The sequence below is a fragment of the Zonotrichia leucophrys genome, chromosome 3, assembly GCF_028769735.1.
Source record: "Zonotrichia leucophrys gambelii isolate GWCS_2022_RI chromosome 3, RI_Zleu_2.0, whole genome shotgun sequence".
NCBI classification, from domain to species: domain Eukaryota; kingdom Metazoa; phylum Chordata; class Aves; order Passeriformes; family Passerellidae; genus Zonotrichia; species Zonotrichia leucophrys.
Genome location: NC_088172.1, coordinates 1,262,741 through 1,279,580, shown reverse-complemented (window position 1 = coordinate 1,279,580; position 16,840 = coordinate 1,262,741). Strand labels below are relative to the sequence as shown.

The following is a 16,840-nucleotide window of genomic DNA, read 5'->3' as shown; positions in this document are numbered from 1 at the left end:
CCTTTTAAATTGCATTATTGATAGATTTTCTTACTTCTCTGTATGTTTCACATATTACTCTTATAATCCTTAGTGGTTAACTATTTTAGTAGTGTTTCAGCAAGTAAAAGAAATCAGGGAGAGAGCGGGGCAGGGTGCTGTTGAGGTTGGGCAGAGAAACGCGTCTGCACTACAAGCAGAGATAATGAACTCTCATTCTCCATCCTCCCCTTCTAGAAAAGCTTTTTCTTTTGCACTTGACCTTTGTGAATCTTAATCAGTTGTTTCAAAGATCTCTAGCACCAGTGGATGTTTCCAGTATCCATTTCCTGAGGCAGCTGCCTGTCGCTTTAGGGTTTCTGTGTGATCCTTGTGGCAAGTCCCTTCAAGATAAGGGTTAAGAAGTTGAGCTTAAATGAACATGTGGAAGAATGTCCAAGGAAACTAGCTTCTGCACAGGTGCTGATTTCAAAATATTGCTAAAATGTCTCAATAAGCTATTGGGCAGTGTTTTGAATTACAGAAGTGGAACAATCTGAACTGCTGATTGTTCAGAATAGGAGAGGTCAGGACAGCAAAATATGTTTAGGACGTATACTCATACTACATTTACTCATACTTTGACTAGGTGTTTATGAGTTTATGGCTGATGAGGCAGTCAATGTGCATGCTAAAACTAGTGAAATACTACCTGTGAAATACTATCTAACTCTATTAAAAATGAAAATGGTTATAAACAAAGATAGACTGGTCTCAACGGGCTTTGCATCTTCAGTTTTACAAGTCTAGTTAGTTTCCACATTTCTTAAGGTATATCCGGGTCTTCTTTTTGTTTTGCATAATCTTGAATTAAACAGGAAAACACTAAGTTTTGAGGCAAAAATGTTTTGCCCCTACTGCTTGAATTAGAGCAGTAAGCAGAAGAGTGTTTTCTGTTCTGTCTGGTCTGTTACAATTAACATAATATGTTTTATTTATTATCCAAGTACTTCAGATAAATGCTGAATGTGGGACATCTCTTATTCCCTTTTCTACCTCTCACAGTAAAGATTGAACGGGTTTAAGAAAACTGGAATTGTGTTCAGCTACTCTTTGTTTGCAATACTATCTTTATGATATTTTTGATCTGTTGCTTCTCATTTGTATATCTGAAATCACCTTTTAGATAAAGCAACAACATACTTCCAATCCTTTTAGAAAAAGAATTGCTGAAGCTTAGCAGAAAAGGGAATCCATGTTTGTGGATCACCGCCGCTGTGAGGCATCCTGTCTAACTTCTAAAAGCAGCACAGTAATATGCAATGGAGCAGTTTACTCCCTTGGACTTAAATTGGGTGGATTAAAGTTTGTTATATAATGATAATTTGATTTGTTTCATAGAAATTGCATAGTACAGTTTCCATTCAGATCTTGGATTTTTATAAGATGAGATGCTTGAAATCTGCCAAGAGGGTTTTACTCAAAGTAGGGTATACAGAGTAAACTGTAAGTCTAGGCTTCCTCTAATATCAGGATATCCAGATGAATCACAATTTTTAATTTATAGCTCTCTTAGTAGTTTTTAGATGGCTGAAGTTATAGAAATGAATTCTATAACAATTTGCTCTGTAAAGCTACAGTTCACTGGGATGAAATTTTTAAAAGGCAGTATGCTTGGAAAAATTCATGCACAAAGCCACGTGTATTATGTACATCCAAATAATAGCTCTGAAATGTTCATAAATGTGTATGTAAACAGGTGTTCAGTCTCTAAGAGGTTTTTCATATATTACTGCTCTCTAAGGATAATTTGATGGCTCAGTTTCTTATTTTTTTCATCTTAAAAATGTAAACTATCTTAAAAAGCAGTGTCTCAGCAGATCTCTTGTGCCAGCACAAGGAAAAGAGACTGGAGTCTCAGCACATACTCCCTTCTTTAGCAGCAGTGATTAGATAGTCTCTCATGTAGTTTGCATCTTGAAAGATACTTCCATTTCATATTTTTTCCCTAATGCTAATCCTTTAAGAATAAAGAGCAGTGCACAACTGTCAGTTTTAGTGAGTTGGATTTGTTTGAGCAAGATAACAGTTCCCAGAGGAATGTGAGCATGTGGTGGAGTGCTTTGCAATCTTGCTTTTCTTCTCAGAGAGCTTTCTTGACTTGGCCTTGCTGCTGCTGTTTATTTCCCTCAGGAACATCTGTGAGAGGAACTGCATTTGTCTCTGAAGTACAGAGCTGCTTCCTGGTCTTGTTTTTCCCACCTTTCATTTTTCAAACAAACATCTACTTTCCAAATTCTTTCAGTTGTGTTAATACTATACAGTGCTTAATGGATTGTGGCAGAGAGAGTGACTTTCTCAGAATTTTAATACATAGCTATTTATACAACAGTAGCTCATCCAAGGGCAATACAGTGATGGGGTTTTACTAGTACTTTAATCTGATAATTTTGTTCAGATTTTAACAAACTGAAATAATGTTAAATGCCCCCTTTTTTTTTTAATTTGTAATGAAAAAATAATGCCACTTGCTTCTCAGATTTAAACATAATGTGTTTAAGCTTCAACGATTTAGAGAAAGAAATTACTAGATTCACACTAGAGGCAATTTTTATCATTTCCAGGGAAAGATAGTGGAGAAAACCATTTTGTGATGAAGAGCTGTACATAGAAACACTGTCCAAGGTCTAAGCAAAGAATATTGATGGAAAACATTTATAACTTACTGCTTTACTTGTAAGCAGCCTCTCTTTTCAAGACTGATGCTAGAATCAGGGTAATTAATAATATTATATATTCCTTTAATGTTGCTCTAATTTCTCTTTTGCAATACTGTATCTTTTCTGACATTTGTTGATCCAGAAAATTCTGTCCCTTGTACAGTGGTGTTAAAATGGAATGTGTCTCTTTGCCTTGTTTCTGACGTATTGACATCTTGTGAAATTATATTCTTTTTATTAAAGTAAGTAACTCCAAAATTATTCCATGCCATGTTAAATAAGAATAATCATATATAACTGCTTTATTATTAGTTACAATAATAAAGTTGAGCTCTGGCAGTTGAGCTATGAATGAAGAGGTTTTTAACTACTCTGGAATGTATGTAGATTTTAATGGTTCTTCATTGGTGTAATTGCCAATTTATTTACTACAGATTGGTGGGATTTTTCCCCTCTCCTTTTCCTAAAAATGTGGAAGTGACACAGATGGGATTACACGCTATACATATGACTGAAATGAATCCATCTGATTTTTTAAACACCAGATTAACAATTTTTCAGCTATTCATATTTTTGAGTGGTTTTTTTTTAAATGGAAACTTCCTTTTTCTTAATGAGCCTGTTACTTATGCTGGAGTATCCCTGATACAGGTAGATCTATATACAGACCAAGAAGCAATTAAACTTTTGGGGGGCTCAGATAATATTTTGTTACCTGATTGGGAACACTTTTTATACAGAAATACAAATGTTACTCTAAGAGAAAAAGTGGACTTCTCTCTGTGTTCCATTTCCTCAATCCCAGGATTTTGCTGGGCGTCCCAAGAGCAATCATGTCACCTATTTACAATGTAGAGATTAACAGGGTTAACAGTTTTCTCTGAGAATGGGGAGCAAGGATTCTCATGTAGAAGATGCATTATTCTCTCTTTAGGTGTACAGACTAAACCTTTGTTCTTTAACTTCTGTTATGAGCTCGTATTTTACAAATTTTTAGACTCTGTTCTGAATGACTTGCATTCTGTCTTGTTTGTTTTTACTATTTAGCACAGGGGAAATGTGACACAGCACTCCAGAGCCTAAAGCCCTTTTATTTTGGGTGTTAGTGATATCCCTCAGTACAACATCTTTATTTATTTGCAAATATAATGTAAGTTCATGTTTTCCACTACTATTTTCAGTTCTCTGACTTCCACTTGCTGTCTTTGTGTTGCTCTGTAAATTATAGCAGGCTTGTGGCTGTGATATCCTTACTACCTATTGATATAAAGATTCTTTAATTAAAAAACATTCAGCAAACACGCTTTCAATTTACTGTTTTGCCCAACTAGATTTAGATGCCAGAGGCTCATTTCCCGCAGTCGAAGGTTAAAGATTTAAAAGTAAAGCTGCATGTCACCTAGGTATACTACAGTTATAGGCAGGGTTTTCACCAAGGACTTGTCATACATCTTACATAGCCTGCAGGCTAAAAATGTGTGTCTGTGCCTTTGTGTCTGCATGTGTAACCACAGGAAAGGAAAAGGCAAAAAAATCAATGATCTCAAAATTAATTAAAATCAGGAAGACTTCCCCCTGCTGACAGGATATTTAGGATGAAAATAATTAAATAAGCTATTGTGGCAAATGCAGTATCGATTGCTCACCAAGAGAAGCTCCTTGAAGACTTAGATGAAGATTGATAACTGGTTTTTAACAGTTAGAGCCAAAGGCAACCATTCCCATCTTCAATTCTCATGCATTTGTGCAGTCTGACAAATGACTCCCAAACCAGCCCTCTATTGACCACTATAAAAAGCTATTATCTTCTATAAATAAATTGCATACACACATTGCTTCTCCATTCTTCATATTTGTAGAGTTGGAAATGCTTTATTATTTTTCCCTTCTTCATACTTTAAACAAGTAGCCACCATCCTTTTGGGACAGAAAGTTGGGTTTTTTTTGTTGTTTTTTTTTTTTTTCTTTGAGTGAACAGGGTCAAGATTTGCACACTTGAATTAAAGATGGCATAAAGGTAAGACTAATATTTTCAGAACAGTAACAAAAGAGATTATACCTGAAGATGGCACCAGATTTTCTCAAGTGATCACTGGAATTAAGTTATGACATGGCTGCAAAAACAAATGAAAAGGCCCGTTGGAGGCAGCCTCATAAAGCAAAGCTGTTGGTGCCAAGAACCTGACACTTCTTATTTCATACTCTTCTATTTTCAGCTACTTTGCTTCCAGACTCTCGCTAGTCCATTCCTTTGGACAAAGCCAATTAGCAGATGGAGCACATAAAGTAAAGCCCTCAATCCCATCTTGCAGTGAATTTTGTTTTAACAGAGCCTGTGCATTATGAGAGCTCTTCACGGTGTGCGCCAGAGCACTGCTCTGTGGTGTGGCACATCAGGAGACTCGCTTCAAAAGCTCACTGCTGTTCAAAAGTAAAATCTGTGGCAAGTATTTCACACGAAGGAAGCCTTCAAAGATTATTGTGAGAACAAATCTTAATGAGGGAAATGAGTGAGCAAGTGTTGTTTTTGTTTTGGTGACAGACTAAAGCAAAAATAGACATGGAAAAAGCCGCATAGAGAAAGGAAAGTAAATAATATAGATTTAATACTTGTTTAAAATATCAAAACAAGCCTGGTAAAAGCATTTTGTTTCAATCTAATTAATTTAGCTAAATGCTTATGTAAGTAGAGTCTTATACATCAACTTCTTTGTGAAAACACACTTGCAAGAGGAAAGCTCTTCTACATAATTTAGAAAGTTAGCAGTTCTATGGAAAACATAATAAGAGAATTGAGAAGTGACTAAAAGGTGCTTCGTACCTGTACTTTGGCAGTCTTGTCCTACTGATGGCTCTGGTGCCAAATTTCACTGTTCCTGTGTCAGTTTTTAGTGAACTAGAGCTCTGTGAGATTGAGGTTTTAAGTTACGACACTGTACGGATGGACTGGTTCTTTTCAAATATTTCAATATAAAGAACTCATGCAGAGCTAATTCTCTGCAGAAATAATTCTCTGACATTGCTTTCTTTCTGACAAATTGGAAATAGTTGTACCTCCTTAAAACTCAAAGGCTTTTTGTGATTTTTATAACTGGATAATTTTTTGTTGCACTTTTAATTAAATATTAGATTAAAAATTGTAAAGAAATCAACTGCTAATAACTTTGAGACTTTAAAATAGCTACCTTTTGAGCTTTATATTACTCAGGCATTGCCAATTTCATTAGAATAGGAGATGAAATAGATAATCATGTTAAAAGGAAGAAACTACTGTCTTGCAGATCTCATTTGTGTGGTGCCTGCTGCCTTGACCTATTCATGACCAGTCAGGAAAGGTTTTTCTAAACAGCCATGGCATTTACTGCTCTCCATGATATCTGGACGTTTTTTATCAAGGGCCAAAGTTAACACTTTTAATTAAGAGCATCAAGAAAAATAATTTTCCTTCTATGAATATGCATCATTCCACATGTCTCAGATGAAAAATTATTGATTGGAAACTTCACAAAGTATGAAATTGAAAATATGATTGTATACACTAAATTTATATTACTTGATAGTTTGAGTTTATTTTTCTGTAAGTTTTTTAGGAGTACTTTTTGCGAACTCAGTCACCTGTTTGGATAACCATACATTCGCATCTTACGTATCTCTTTTATTTTTTTGTACCATATTTTGTTGCTTTTCTATCCTCTGCATAAATTTTCTTTTTTCCTGCTTATCTTTCCCCTCTGATCATATCTCTTCTTTCTTTAACAAGTCTTTACTTGCTTTATCTGTCTAAGCCATTTAGTTGGGTTTTGTGTTAATTGCTCGATTCCTTATGTCCCTAGTTAAATCCCCTTCTAGATCTTCCTTGACTTCTTCTTTCCTTCCCTTCCTCTTCCCTTCCTTCCTCTTCCTTCCTTCCCTTCCTTCTCCTTCCCTTCTTCCTTCCTTCCTTCCTCTTCCTTCCTCCTTCCTTCTTCCTTCTTCCCTTCCTTCTCTTCCTCTTCTCCTTCCTTCCCTTCCTCTTCCTTCCTTCTTCTTCTCTTCCCTTCCTCTTCTTTCTTGTTTCTTACAGTCTGCAATTTCAGACATGGACAATGTTCTGAAAAATAAGATAAATGATATGAAAAATATGTTTTTAAATCTTGCTCAAGCATAGTTAAGAGGTGCACGTACATTTCAGGAAAAATAAGTTCTCACCAGATTAGTCAGAGACATGCAAAGAAGTTCTTAAAACTTCTGCATAAGCTTGGGCACATCTTTATTTTTAAATGTAGATTTAGATGCAGTGAAGTAATTTGACTGTTACCGTGATGGATGAAATCCTGATGGTGTATAGAAAAAAGCTGGAAGAATATTCAGTTTTTTCAATTCCTATTTTTGGTTTAGTAATTATGAAAATTATATACTATCAGTTGGCTTTACGATATAAATATCCCTTTGAAAGTGAACTGTGCTTAGAGTTCCAAAATTTTCAGGATGGATCACTGTGAATTTGAATTCTGTATATTGCTACAAATTTTATTGAAAGTACCAAGTTTCAAATATATATGAAAAAAACCCTTGACCACTATGAAGACTGTAGCTGGTTCTTCTGTTCACCAAAGAACATCTGTGCCTAACATGACAGCAATATCAGTTTGAGTTCTGATTAATAAGCTTGTGTTCCTTCTAGCACTGAATTGCTACAAGTGAATTGTAAGTTTTGAGACGTTCATATACATAAATTCCACACAACAATTTTTCTTTTTTCTTTTCTCTCTTTTCTTAACAATTTTTCTTCTTTCTTTTTTTCTTTCATTACTTTATTTGTATACCCTTATTTTTAATATGCTTTTAATATCTGTGTGCTTTGCTATTCAAGCATATCTAAGTACCTAAAATTCAAATAAGATTTTATTGTCAAGGCACCTCTCTTCATTAGCCATGGAGGATCCCATTAAAACTTACTCAGCTTTGCTTGAACCACCACAATTTGAAGTTGTTCTTAAATTAAGTAAGTTTTTGTGAGCTAATATATTAGAATAACAGTCAACGATAGCTGTTTTTGTGAGGGCAATTTTTGAAGATAGCCCAGAAAAGTAATGTCACAAATCAGAATGCAGCTTTTCAATCACTGAATAAACTGCCTTACTGTAAGCAGATTCTAATAAAAATGAAATGTGTCTAATGCAAATATGTCAATGTATTTAATTCTGTGTCTACTCTGTGAAGCTGGAATCAGCAATTTATGAGAATCTGATTATTACAACTAGCATCATAACATGAAAAAAATGTTTTTTTATCAAATAAATATTAATTAACGGAGAACTTCATTGAAATGGAAAAGTAATTATACAGTGAAAGGTAGTTGGCGGAAGCACACTGGCAAAGAAAAAAAAGAGTAATAGTGCAAGATCAATTTGATTTTCTGTAATCTGTCTAGACTATCATCTGCATATAACAGACAAGTTGATCAAATATTTATGAAAAAGACAATGAAGAATCTAAAAATAGAAATGCTTCTCAAATGAAATAGAACAGAACCAAGAAAATCCAAACCTCTAAACAATCTCAAAGACAAAAAATCCCCACATAAAATATCTACTTATAAAATCTAAAACAAAGATTAACACAGGCCAGTAGCGTGTCTTTTAATACCTTTTTCTTTAGGTATTACTGATTTTAAGGGCATGTTAGTTCAAAAGAAAAAAAACATTACTTATTTAGAACAGAGCCATAGGACATAAATTAATAAAAGAATTCTAGAAGACTGGCATAAAGCAGAATTCTATTTTGAAATAAATGTATATTCTTTCATGGGTTACTTATGTTTTATATTGCTTAACAATTTGTTTTCTCCTGCAAACCTGAACTTTGCAATACTGTACATATAATCATCTTTTTTGCTGAAGATAATAAAGTCAGTATCATTAGCCCTTTGTAAAAGAAGAGAAATTTAAAGCAGGAGAAGGACATTTATTATGAATACTCATAACTCTTTTATCTGCATTCAAAATCACCAATATACATTTATGCTTTTGTCATTTTACCTACCAAGTCTGAAGATGTGAAAGGTCTGAAATCCTCAAACAGTGTACTATTTTTACAGGATAAAAAAATAGAATAGTTAGAGATTCATTCTTTGAAATGTGTGGGGTTTTCTCTCTATTTTTGATCAGATTTACATTTAATCTCTGTGTTATACCAGCTTTATGCCTCTCATTTCCATTGCCAGGTGTGCTTTCTTGTTGCATGTGGGTACAAAGGTATTCACTGTGCATGCTGAGTAAGGCCTTTCTGTAATTAGTTATGAATTGCTCATGCAGAAGGACTTTTCATGGGCTGTGATAAGTCTTGAATGCTGAGCTGATACAATAGCAGCAGACAGGTCTTTATTGTGGACGTGGCTGATGGAGTTGCAGTGATCACAATCATATTGATTTTTTTGAATTTGAGAATGGATGAAAGGAAATAGACTCCCAAAGACTAAATAATGACCCATTGTTCCTTGTAATTAGGTTTTTGCTATCTGTCCCTAAGGTATATAAGAGTGTAATGGGGTATTTTTTGGAAAAAAAAAAATTATAGCTGATACCATGATTTCTGAAGTTCAAAAGGAAGGTTGAGAAAGTGCTTCAGAATATCTTTGATCTAGAAATGTTCCATTCATTTTTAAGTATATGTAGAAACTTATATATATATATAAAACTCTAGAACTTAAATAAAAACATCATAACATCTTGTTCCTAATTGTATATTATAGGCACATTCTGCAAAGGTTTATGCAATCAAGTTGACCTTTGCTATTGCAAGCAACACACCGAAGGTAATTTTATTCTTGAATTAGTAGAGTTTATGACATGAGGAGACATCTACAGGACCAAATCACAGACTATAGAATATCTAAGAAATACATTTCAAAAAAATATAATTAGAAATATATTTTTTTTTACTTGTGTCTCTTCCCCCCTGCCCCAAATCGCCATTCTATTAGTGTTTATTCCATTATTCCAGATAAATGTAGATCACCATATAGGTTGAATGATTTATGGTGTGGCTGCAGAGGGTTTTCTGTCCCAGCTCAGGTGGTGTGAGTAACTGGTCAGACAGAGAAGTTTCCTTAACATTTCTTATTCCTTTAAATGAAATTTCCTTTCACAATTAAGATTTAAGCTCTTACTTCACAAGAATGACAAGGCGTCCTTGTCAGAAAAAATAAGTCAAAATTTTCCTGTTCACTTCAGGTTATATTGTTAATCTTTAACATTTTATTTGCTAAAATTAAATTCTGGTCTTAATCAAAGATCAAGCAGATGGGAGAAATACTTCTGTGTTGTTATTTCAGGGAAATGTATTTAAGCTACTTCCCAAACAGATTTTCTGTGTCTATTTCTGACAAAATTTTAAGTTCTCTTAAAGTTTCACCTGCAATAAGTTAAAATCAAGCTGCAATAAGTGGCTACCCACCTAACTAATTCTTATATACGTCCAGTTTCTTAGCACCTAAATATTCTATTGAATGACATTACTATCCAAGAATGTTCTGAGAGATATCCTACCACTTCAAACTATTATATCAGGTATTACATGCTTATTCTGTCAATAAAAGAATGTATATTCTTTCCTATATTGACAATGCAATGACAAGAAATGTGGAAACCATATCACTATCATTTGGAATGCTTTTCCTATTCCTTTCTTCCCTTGGTATTTTCTAAAACTTTGTCACTGTTCCACTTTACTATTTCAATTCAAATTGTACATCAAACTAGAAGGCATTGAGGCAAAAGACGAAATCCTTTCTTTTCTTTTGCCTTTTTGTGTAAGAAAAAACTATACATTGAAACATAAAATTACCTGACTAGTTCACTTTTCCAGATTAAAAAACTTCAAGAATTTTAATTAGTGTAAAGTCTTTTTTATATTGTATGAAATAAGTAACTTGCTTTGTTTGGGTGTTAAGTATTTTGGTGATGGGGAAAGTAATTTGCATCTATTTTGTCTCTACTTAAAATCACTGCAAACCAACCCCCTGTTAAAATTCTCTAGACCATTAAAAGTTAAAGAAATAATTTAATCAGCAATGCATTGTTTAAAGTACTAGAGGATTTTGAAAAAAAAGCTAACAGATTTTTTTAAAAGTTAGATGAACATTGTTTATAGCTTACTGGTGCTCATATCTTGTTCCCTATTGGAATGCAGTTTTGAGGGTGAAAAAACATATCTGTGCTCTTTTCATAATTGTACCCTAGAGTGGAATTAGGAATGTGTCAAGAAGTAAGAAAACATGAGCATTAATAAGCATACAATGCAATTTAACAGTTCATAAAACAGTAAAATTTAATCCCAGGCTGAAAGATTTATTAAATCTCACTTAGCAAAATGGTTTTGTGGGATGTGTTAGCAAGTGAGAATTAAGTGAAATGATTTCAGGGGCAATAGATTTTATTAGCTGAGTTGGGGAGGAACTAGTTTTGCAAGCCATTTCTTCTTAATTTCATTCACTTGTTATAATTGCCTTGAGTGTGGGAGAGCTTTCTGCGAGCAGTAGTAGCATGTTTGGACTCTGGCATTTGTGTGCATAGTGCAGCATTTGTCAGGCATCATCTAACTGAAATGTCTTTTGTTGATGGGCTTGTGCAGAAGTTCTTCTCATTGTTGTTAAAGATATTTGAATCTTATACAATTTACACATTTATCAGTAAGATAGAATGACTCCTATTGAGTTTATAAGAGCTTTTTGGTTTTTTTGGTAATATTTTTCATTCTTGCTTCATTTCTGCATTCTTTAACACACCTGGGAAAGACAAAGTAAGATTTCTTACTTCAATATTAATCTCTTGTTCTGGACCTTCTTGAAAAATCTCTTTGTAGGGTAGATTTGGAAGTAGAGTTTGGAGGCATCTGATCAAGAATGTATAGCGAATTAAGTAGAGTGATGTTAGCACCGCTGGCACCACGTTATAGGAGAATTTAGGGGAAAAGTTCTGTTACTAGTTACTCTGTTTTGTGGGTAAAATCATCTTGTCCTAACAAAATTTGAGATCTAGCCCTTGAAATTTTCTGATCAAGCATTAGTAGACTCTATAATAAAGAAACTACAGATTTTTATAAGTAATAATAGTCTTATTTTTATATGTAACCAATTATTGTTTCTGTAGTTTATATCCAGTAATTTTTAAATTCAGCTTTTTATTTTTTTATCAAACAGGACAAAGTTTAAGGAAGGTAATAGTGCCAGTAATGAGGAGCTCTCCGGCACTGTAGGTAGTCTTTACTTCTTGACTTCCAAGTATCATCAGACTTTTTGGACATAAAGTTTTTTAAGTTGTTCAAAAGAAAGAAAGTAGAAGAAGCTTCTATAAGAAAATCAGTCTTCAAAGGAAAATAATGATAATTAAAAAAACCCCTTGGACAGAGGGCTACTTCTGTACACTGTGCTTACAATGGAAATTACCTAAAATACAAAAGTAATATGAAGAAAAATGAAAGGCAGGTGGTAGAACAAAAAAAATTAGAAGTGTTTTGTTTGTTTATGAAATATGCCATTTATTCAAGGTTTTCTAGCTAATAATTACGTATTGTTTGTTAAATTGTCACTAAATATAAAAGAGAAGACTGAGTAATTATCAAAGGAGAAGTACTGCTCGTAGGCTAAGGTGATTATAGGACATTTTGATGGTTTTGAAATGAGTAAGTATTTCACTGCAAATCCTTACTGTGCAATGATGACTAAGTAATGTTCCTTTCCCCTAAAGCATTTCTGCTGGGGAGGGAGGAGGTTTGATTAAGCTGTCCTGCTCATTGTACCTGCAGCATCTACTGCTTGCTCAGGCTCTGAGATTAAAGAACAGCTGCTGTTGTTACTCTCCAAATTGTACCACGTCATTTCTGTCCTTCATAAACCTGACTATGAACAGGCTGGATATATTGGGAGTAAAAAAAAACCCAAATCCAACAACCTGACTTTGCATCCAGTGTTCTATCCCGGGCTTTAATCTTGTGTAAGAAATAAAATACAGTTTTTAAGGGCCAATGGAAAACTCATTCTGTAGGGACCATGCCCCGCCTTGTGTACTTATACTGCTTTTGCCAAATGGGACTGCAACATTGTCATTCTGTTCTAAAGCCTTGGAAGGCCAAGTGCCATAAACACAAGCTTAGCAAGAAAAGCTTGTTGCAGTATGAAATGGGCATATCAGCACTTAATGACCACAGTCAGTCTGAATTGGTTTTGTTTCTGATGATACTATGATCTGAAATCCGGTCAAAAACTATTTATTGTATATGATGAAATAAGCTTCACAATGGATTAGAGACTTTATATACATTGCTTGAATGTGTTCACACCTTTTCAAGGACTATGTCAATAAAATGTGAAAGTGTTCTGTCACTTCTATGCATTTATTGAATACTATTGTCATGGTCACCTAGGAAACAAATGCAGGTATATATTTGTGAGCATTTGCAGTTTCTTTTCATTCTTGATGCAGCTGAGGAAGTCACACTTGAAAGAACATGAGAATCATTGTAATTAATGCACAAAATTTTTCAGAATACATTAGTGACCATCAGACAATAAGCAGAATGCTATGAACAGTCTGACCTTTGAAATATAGTTGGATTTATCTCACAAGGATAAAAGTTTACTGATTAAAGATAGGAAGACAAAGATGATCTTGAAGAGAATAATGAGCATATGAAAATTATAAGCTATTCTACTTTAGAAGTATTATTCAGATAATATAGGTAAAGATATCATAAGAACTAAAATGTAATGAACTTTATGCATACTTTACTAATCAACAAAATAAGCTTGACACATGCTGTGCATTAAGTGAACTGTACAATATCTTCCATTAAAATTTTTAATGAGCCAATTCAGTTTGGTGCAAAACTGATTAGAGAATAAGAATACTATGTATCAAAGTTAATTTTTTACTTCTGTTTTAGTTTGAATAGGACATTTTCTTCTAGAATATTTTAAGAACTGTTCAGAGATTTTAATTAGCAACATATTTGTCTTTGCAAGAAAATCTAGATATACTTAATTTGTGATATGTTTGTAACTTTATATTGATGACAGTAGTAACTGGTAGATACGGGTCCAGATTTATCCATCTGATAGGACAGGGCTTGTCAACTGAGTTATGGACATTACACTGTTGCATTTTCTTCCTCATTTGCTTTGTCTTTGATGAACAGATTTTGACAACATATTTTCAGAATCATAGAATGTTAAGGGGTTGGAATGAACCCTAACAATCATCTAACCCCAACCCTGCCTGCCATGGACCAGGATGCTCAGAGCTCCATTCAAGCTGGCTTTGAACACTCGCAGGGATGGGAACATCCACATCTCTGAGCAACCCGATCCAGTCCCTCACAACATATATCTGCTGGAGCTTATCACGTGCCTTTGACATCTTTGGGTGTTTTTTGTCATCCTACAGATTTCCACTTCAGTGGCTTATAGAATTTGACAGAAAGGCATGTTGTTCTGCATCTGGCATAATGTCCATTTGATTCCTTCTGATGAGTCTTAAGAGTTCTGCTTCCAAATTTGCATCTAATTAATCAGTTGGTGCAGGGCTTGAATTTCTGATTGCTTCTTGGTGGTATATTTTTGTTAAAGTCTCATAGCAATTTCTACTTTCATTCATTGATACAAGGACTACAGTTTTAGAAATTAAACTGATTTAAAAACCAGTTTGCATTTCTGAGTCAGATTTATGTGTTGTACTTATTTAAAAAAGCTGTTGTCTAGACTTTGACTACTGCCAAGTCTTGCTTCTAGAATATTAAACTTTTCATGACGCTTACTCAGCATGTCATTCCAGCTTTTTGGTGTTTCACTGCCTCCTTGTCAAATATCAGCTTGCCTTAAAAGCACTTTAATGCCTTGAAGATAATGAACAATTTGGCAGCAAAAATATTTTCTGACTGATTTGAAAGCCCTGCATAAACTGCTTGGAGCCTGAGATCATTGAAACCTCTTATGCTGGCTTTTTTTGAAATTAGGATTTATTTCTGTTTGAATTCTGAAATCTCTCCTTGGGAGAGCCATTTAAATGTGAGTGTGTATTTTTCTCTTTAACAGTAGCTTATGGGCTATAATGGTAGAATATTTTTGCATTTTTATGTTTAGTTTTATTGTAAAGAGCCTCAGGATGCCTTTGCATGAAAGGCACTATATAAGCTCATTTTGCATTGCATTGTATTGTATTGTGACAAGTGCAATAATCTCCAGGTTTCCTATCCATTAAAGAACTAATTTCACAGCTCACTAATTACGTGAATGAGAAGGGGAAATAGGTGCTTTTTCTCTGAGGTGTGCTGAGCAGATGGTGTAGCACTCATTTCCACCAGCTGAATCTAAGGTCCTCTCGTGCTTTTGGTTCCAAGGTTTACTAGGCCTCTGTTTATCAAGGAGAACAGGAGAGAGATATCGCTTTCTTGTACAGCATGGCAGTGTTACTGAGAGCCTGCCTCTGTCCTTTGGTAACACAACATTTCTTAGCAAACACTATGTCTAAGTCTATTTATTTAGGATGGGACATGAAAACTATTAAAATTAATGTGCATTTTGATGTAATTCTAATCTACCTCTGATTTATTGAAGGTACTGATTAGTTCTGCTATAGGAATTTGAACTGATGCACATTAAAAATTATTAATGATTCATATGAGTGTTGTTGGGATGGAATCTTGTTTTGTAATTTCAAAACAAAAAAAAAACATTACTTCCTGAACCTGTACACTTTGCTTTATAGCTAAGGTTTTCTCAGCTTGTTTCCTTTTTTCTTTTGCATCACTCATGAAAATAACCACCTTGAATCAAACATGCACACAGTGATTTATATAGCTCCCTAACATACTGCTTTTTAAAGTAACTTGAGTCATCAGATGCTCATGTACTCCCATGATCCCGAAAAGTCGCTATCTGAGCCCTTTTTGCAGCATTAAAAAGAGAAAAGCTAAGGCTGCTGAAGATCCTGACATAACTCACGTATGACACGGCAACAAGCCTGTGGGATCTCAGCACCTCAGGACTGAGGTGTCACCGAGACCACCCTTGGGGGGCTCGGGAGTCCTGGAATGTTCCAGAAGTGTCTGGTGGCTGGACTTTGATCCTACACAGGAGACGACACCTGTATGAGGATAGGAGGGTTTCACCGGGGTGAATGGTGAAGGGATTGGTTAATTAGAGGGTGAGACACAGGGTTTAGGATTTCTGTACAGGGGGGTTTAGAGAAGTAAGATGGAGGAATTGGGGCGTGTCCTGTCCTTCTTCTTCTTCTCCTCCATCTTCTGTGGTGATGGTGGCACTTTCGGATTGGTCATTACTGAAAGTGCACCGGACAATAAGAATAAAAAGGATTGGGGAAAAATGATAAATATTGTACACGTAACAATGGGTATAAAGATAGGTGACTGTCCGGAGGGCAGGACAGTGTGCTCATGGCTGGCTGCTGAGCAGAGCTCTGTCGGGCCGAAAGAAAATCTTTTAGATAAACAATTAATAAACATAAAGACCGAAAGAAGAACTGAAGCCTCTTCTCGTCCTTTGATACGCGGGCTGCCCCAAGGCCACTCCGGGCCTTTCCAGGCCCTTCAAACAGCCCAAAACCGGACACAAGCCTACATTTTACAGCGCTGCACAAGCAACCGGGCCATTTTTATTTCCTTCAGCAGAAGGAAATAAATTAGCAGTGCTAATGTGTGGTTTCCTTCTCTCTGTGCGTGCTGACGGGGCCGGCGGTGCTGTCGTTTCAGACGGACGCGGCGCTGATGTACGACGCCGTGCACGTGGTGTCGGTGGCGGTGCAGCAGTTCCCGCAGATGACCGTCAGCTCGCTGCAGTGCAACCGCCACAAGCCGTGGCGCTTCGGGACGCGCTTCATGAGCCTCATCAAGGAGGTAACTCACTCAGGAAGGAGCCTGCTCCCCTGATTATTTTTTTTCTTTTTTTTTTTCTCCCAGTACTTTCCCATTTTCTTTTGCTTTCACTCCATTTGTTTGGGTTTTTTGGTTTTTTTTCACTAGATGGTCATCCCTCATCTTGTTATATATAAGGAGTTTGACAAGCAAGACAGCGTTTTTATTTGAAAGTATTACTTGGAACTAAAGTACTTGAAAGTATTACTTGGAACTAAATTTCCTGAAGTACTACTTCGTACTAAAATATTTGT

At 35.2% G+C, this 16,840-nt stretch overlaps 1 protein-coding gene across 3 annotated transcripts in view; it reads left to right on the top strand.

Annotated features, from left to right (window-relative positions):
• GRIK2 (glutamate ionotropic receptor kainate type subunit 2) overlaps nt 1-16,840 on the top strand; it is a 370,464-nt gene that overhangs the window by 183,752 nt on the left and 169,872 nt on the right. For all 3 annotated transcript variants that reach the window (XM_064707223.1, XM_064707224.1, XM_064707225.1), the window contains exon 8: nt 16,425-16,568. In XM_064707223.1, coding sequence (XP_064563293.1) covers nt 16,425-16,568 — 144 coding nt within the window. The remainder of the gene's footprint in view (nt 1-16,424; nt 16,569-16,840) is intronic.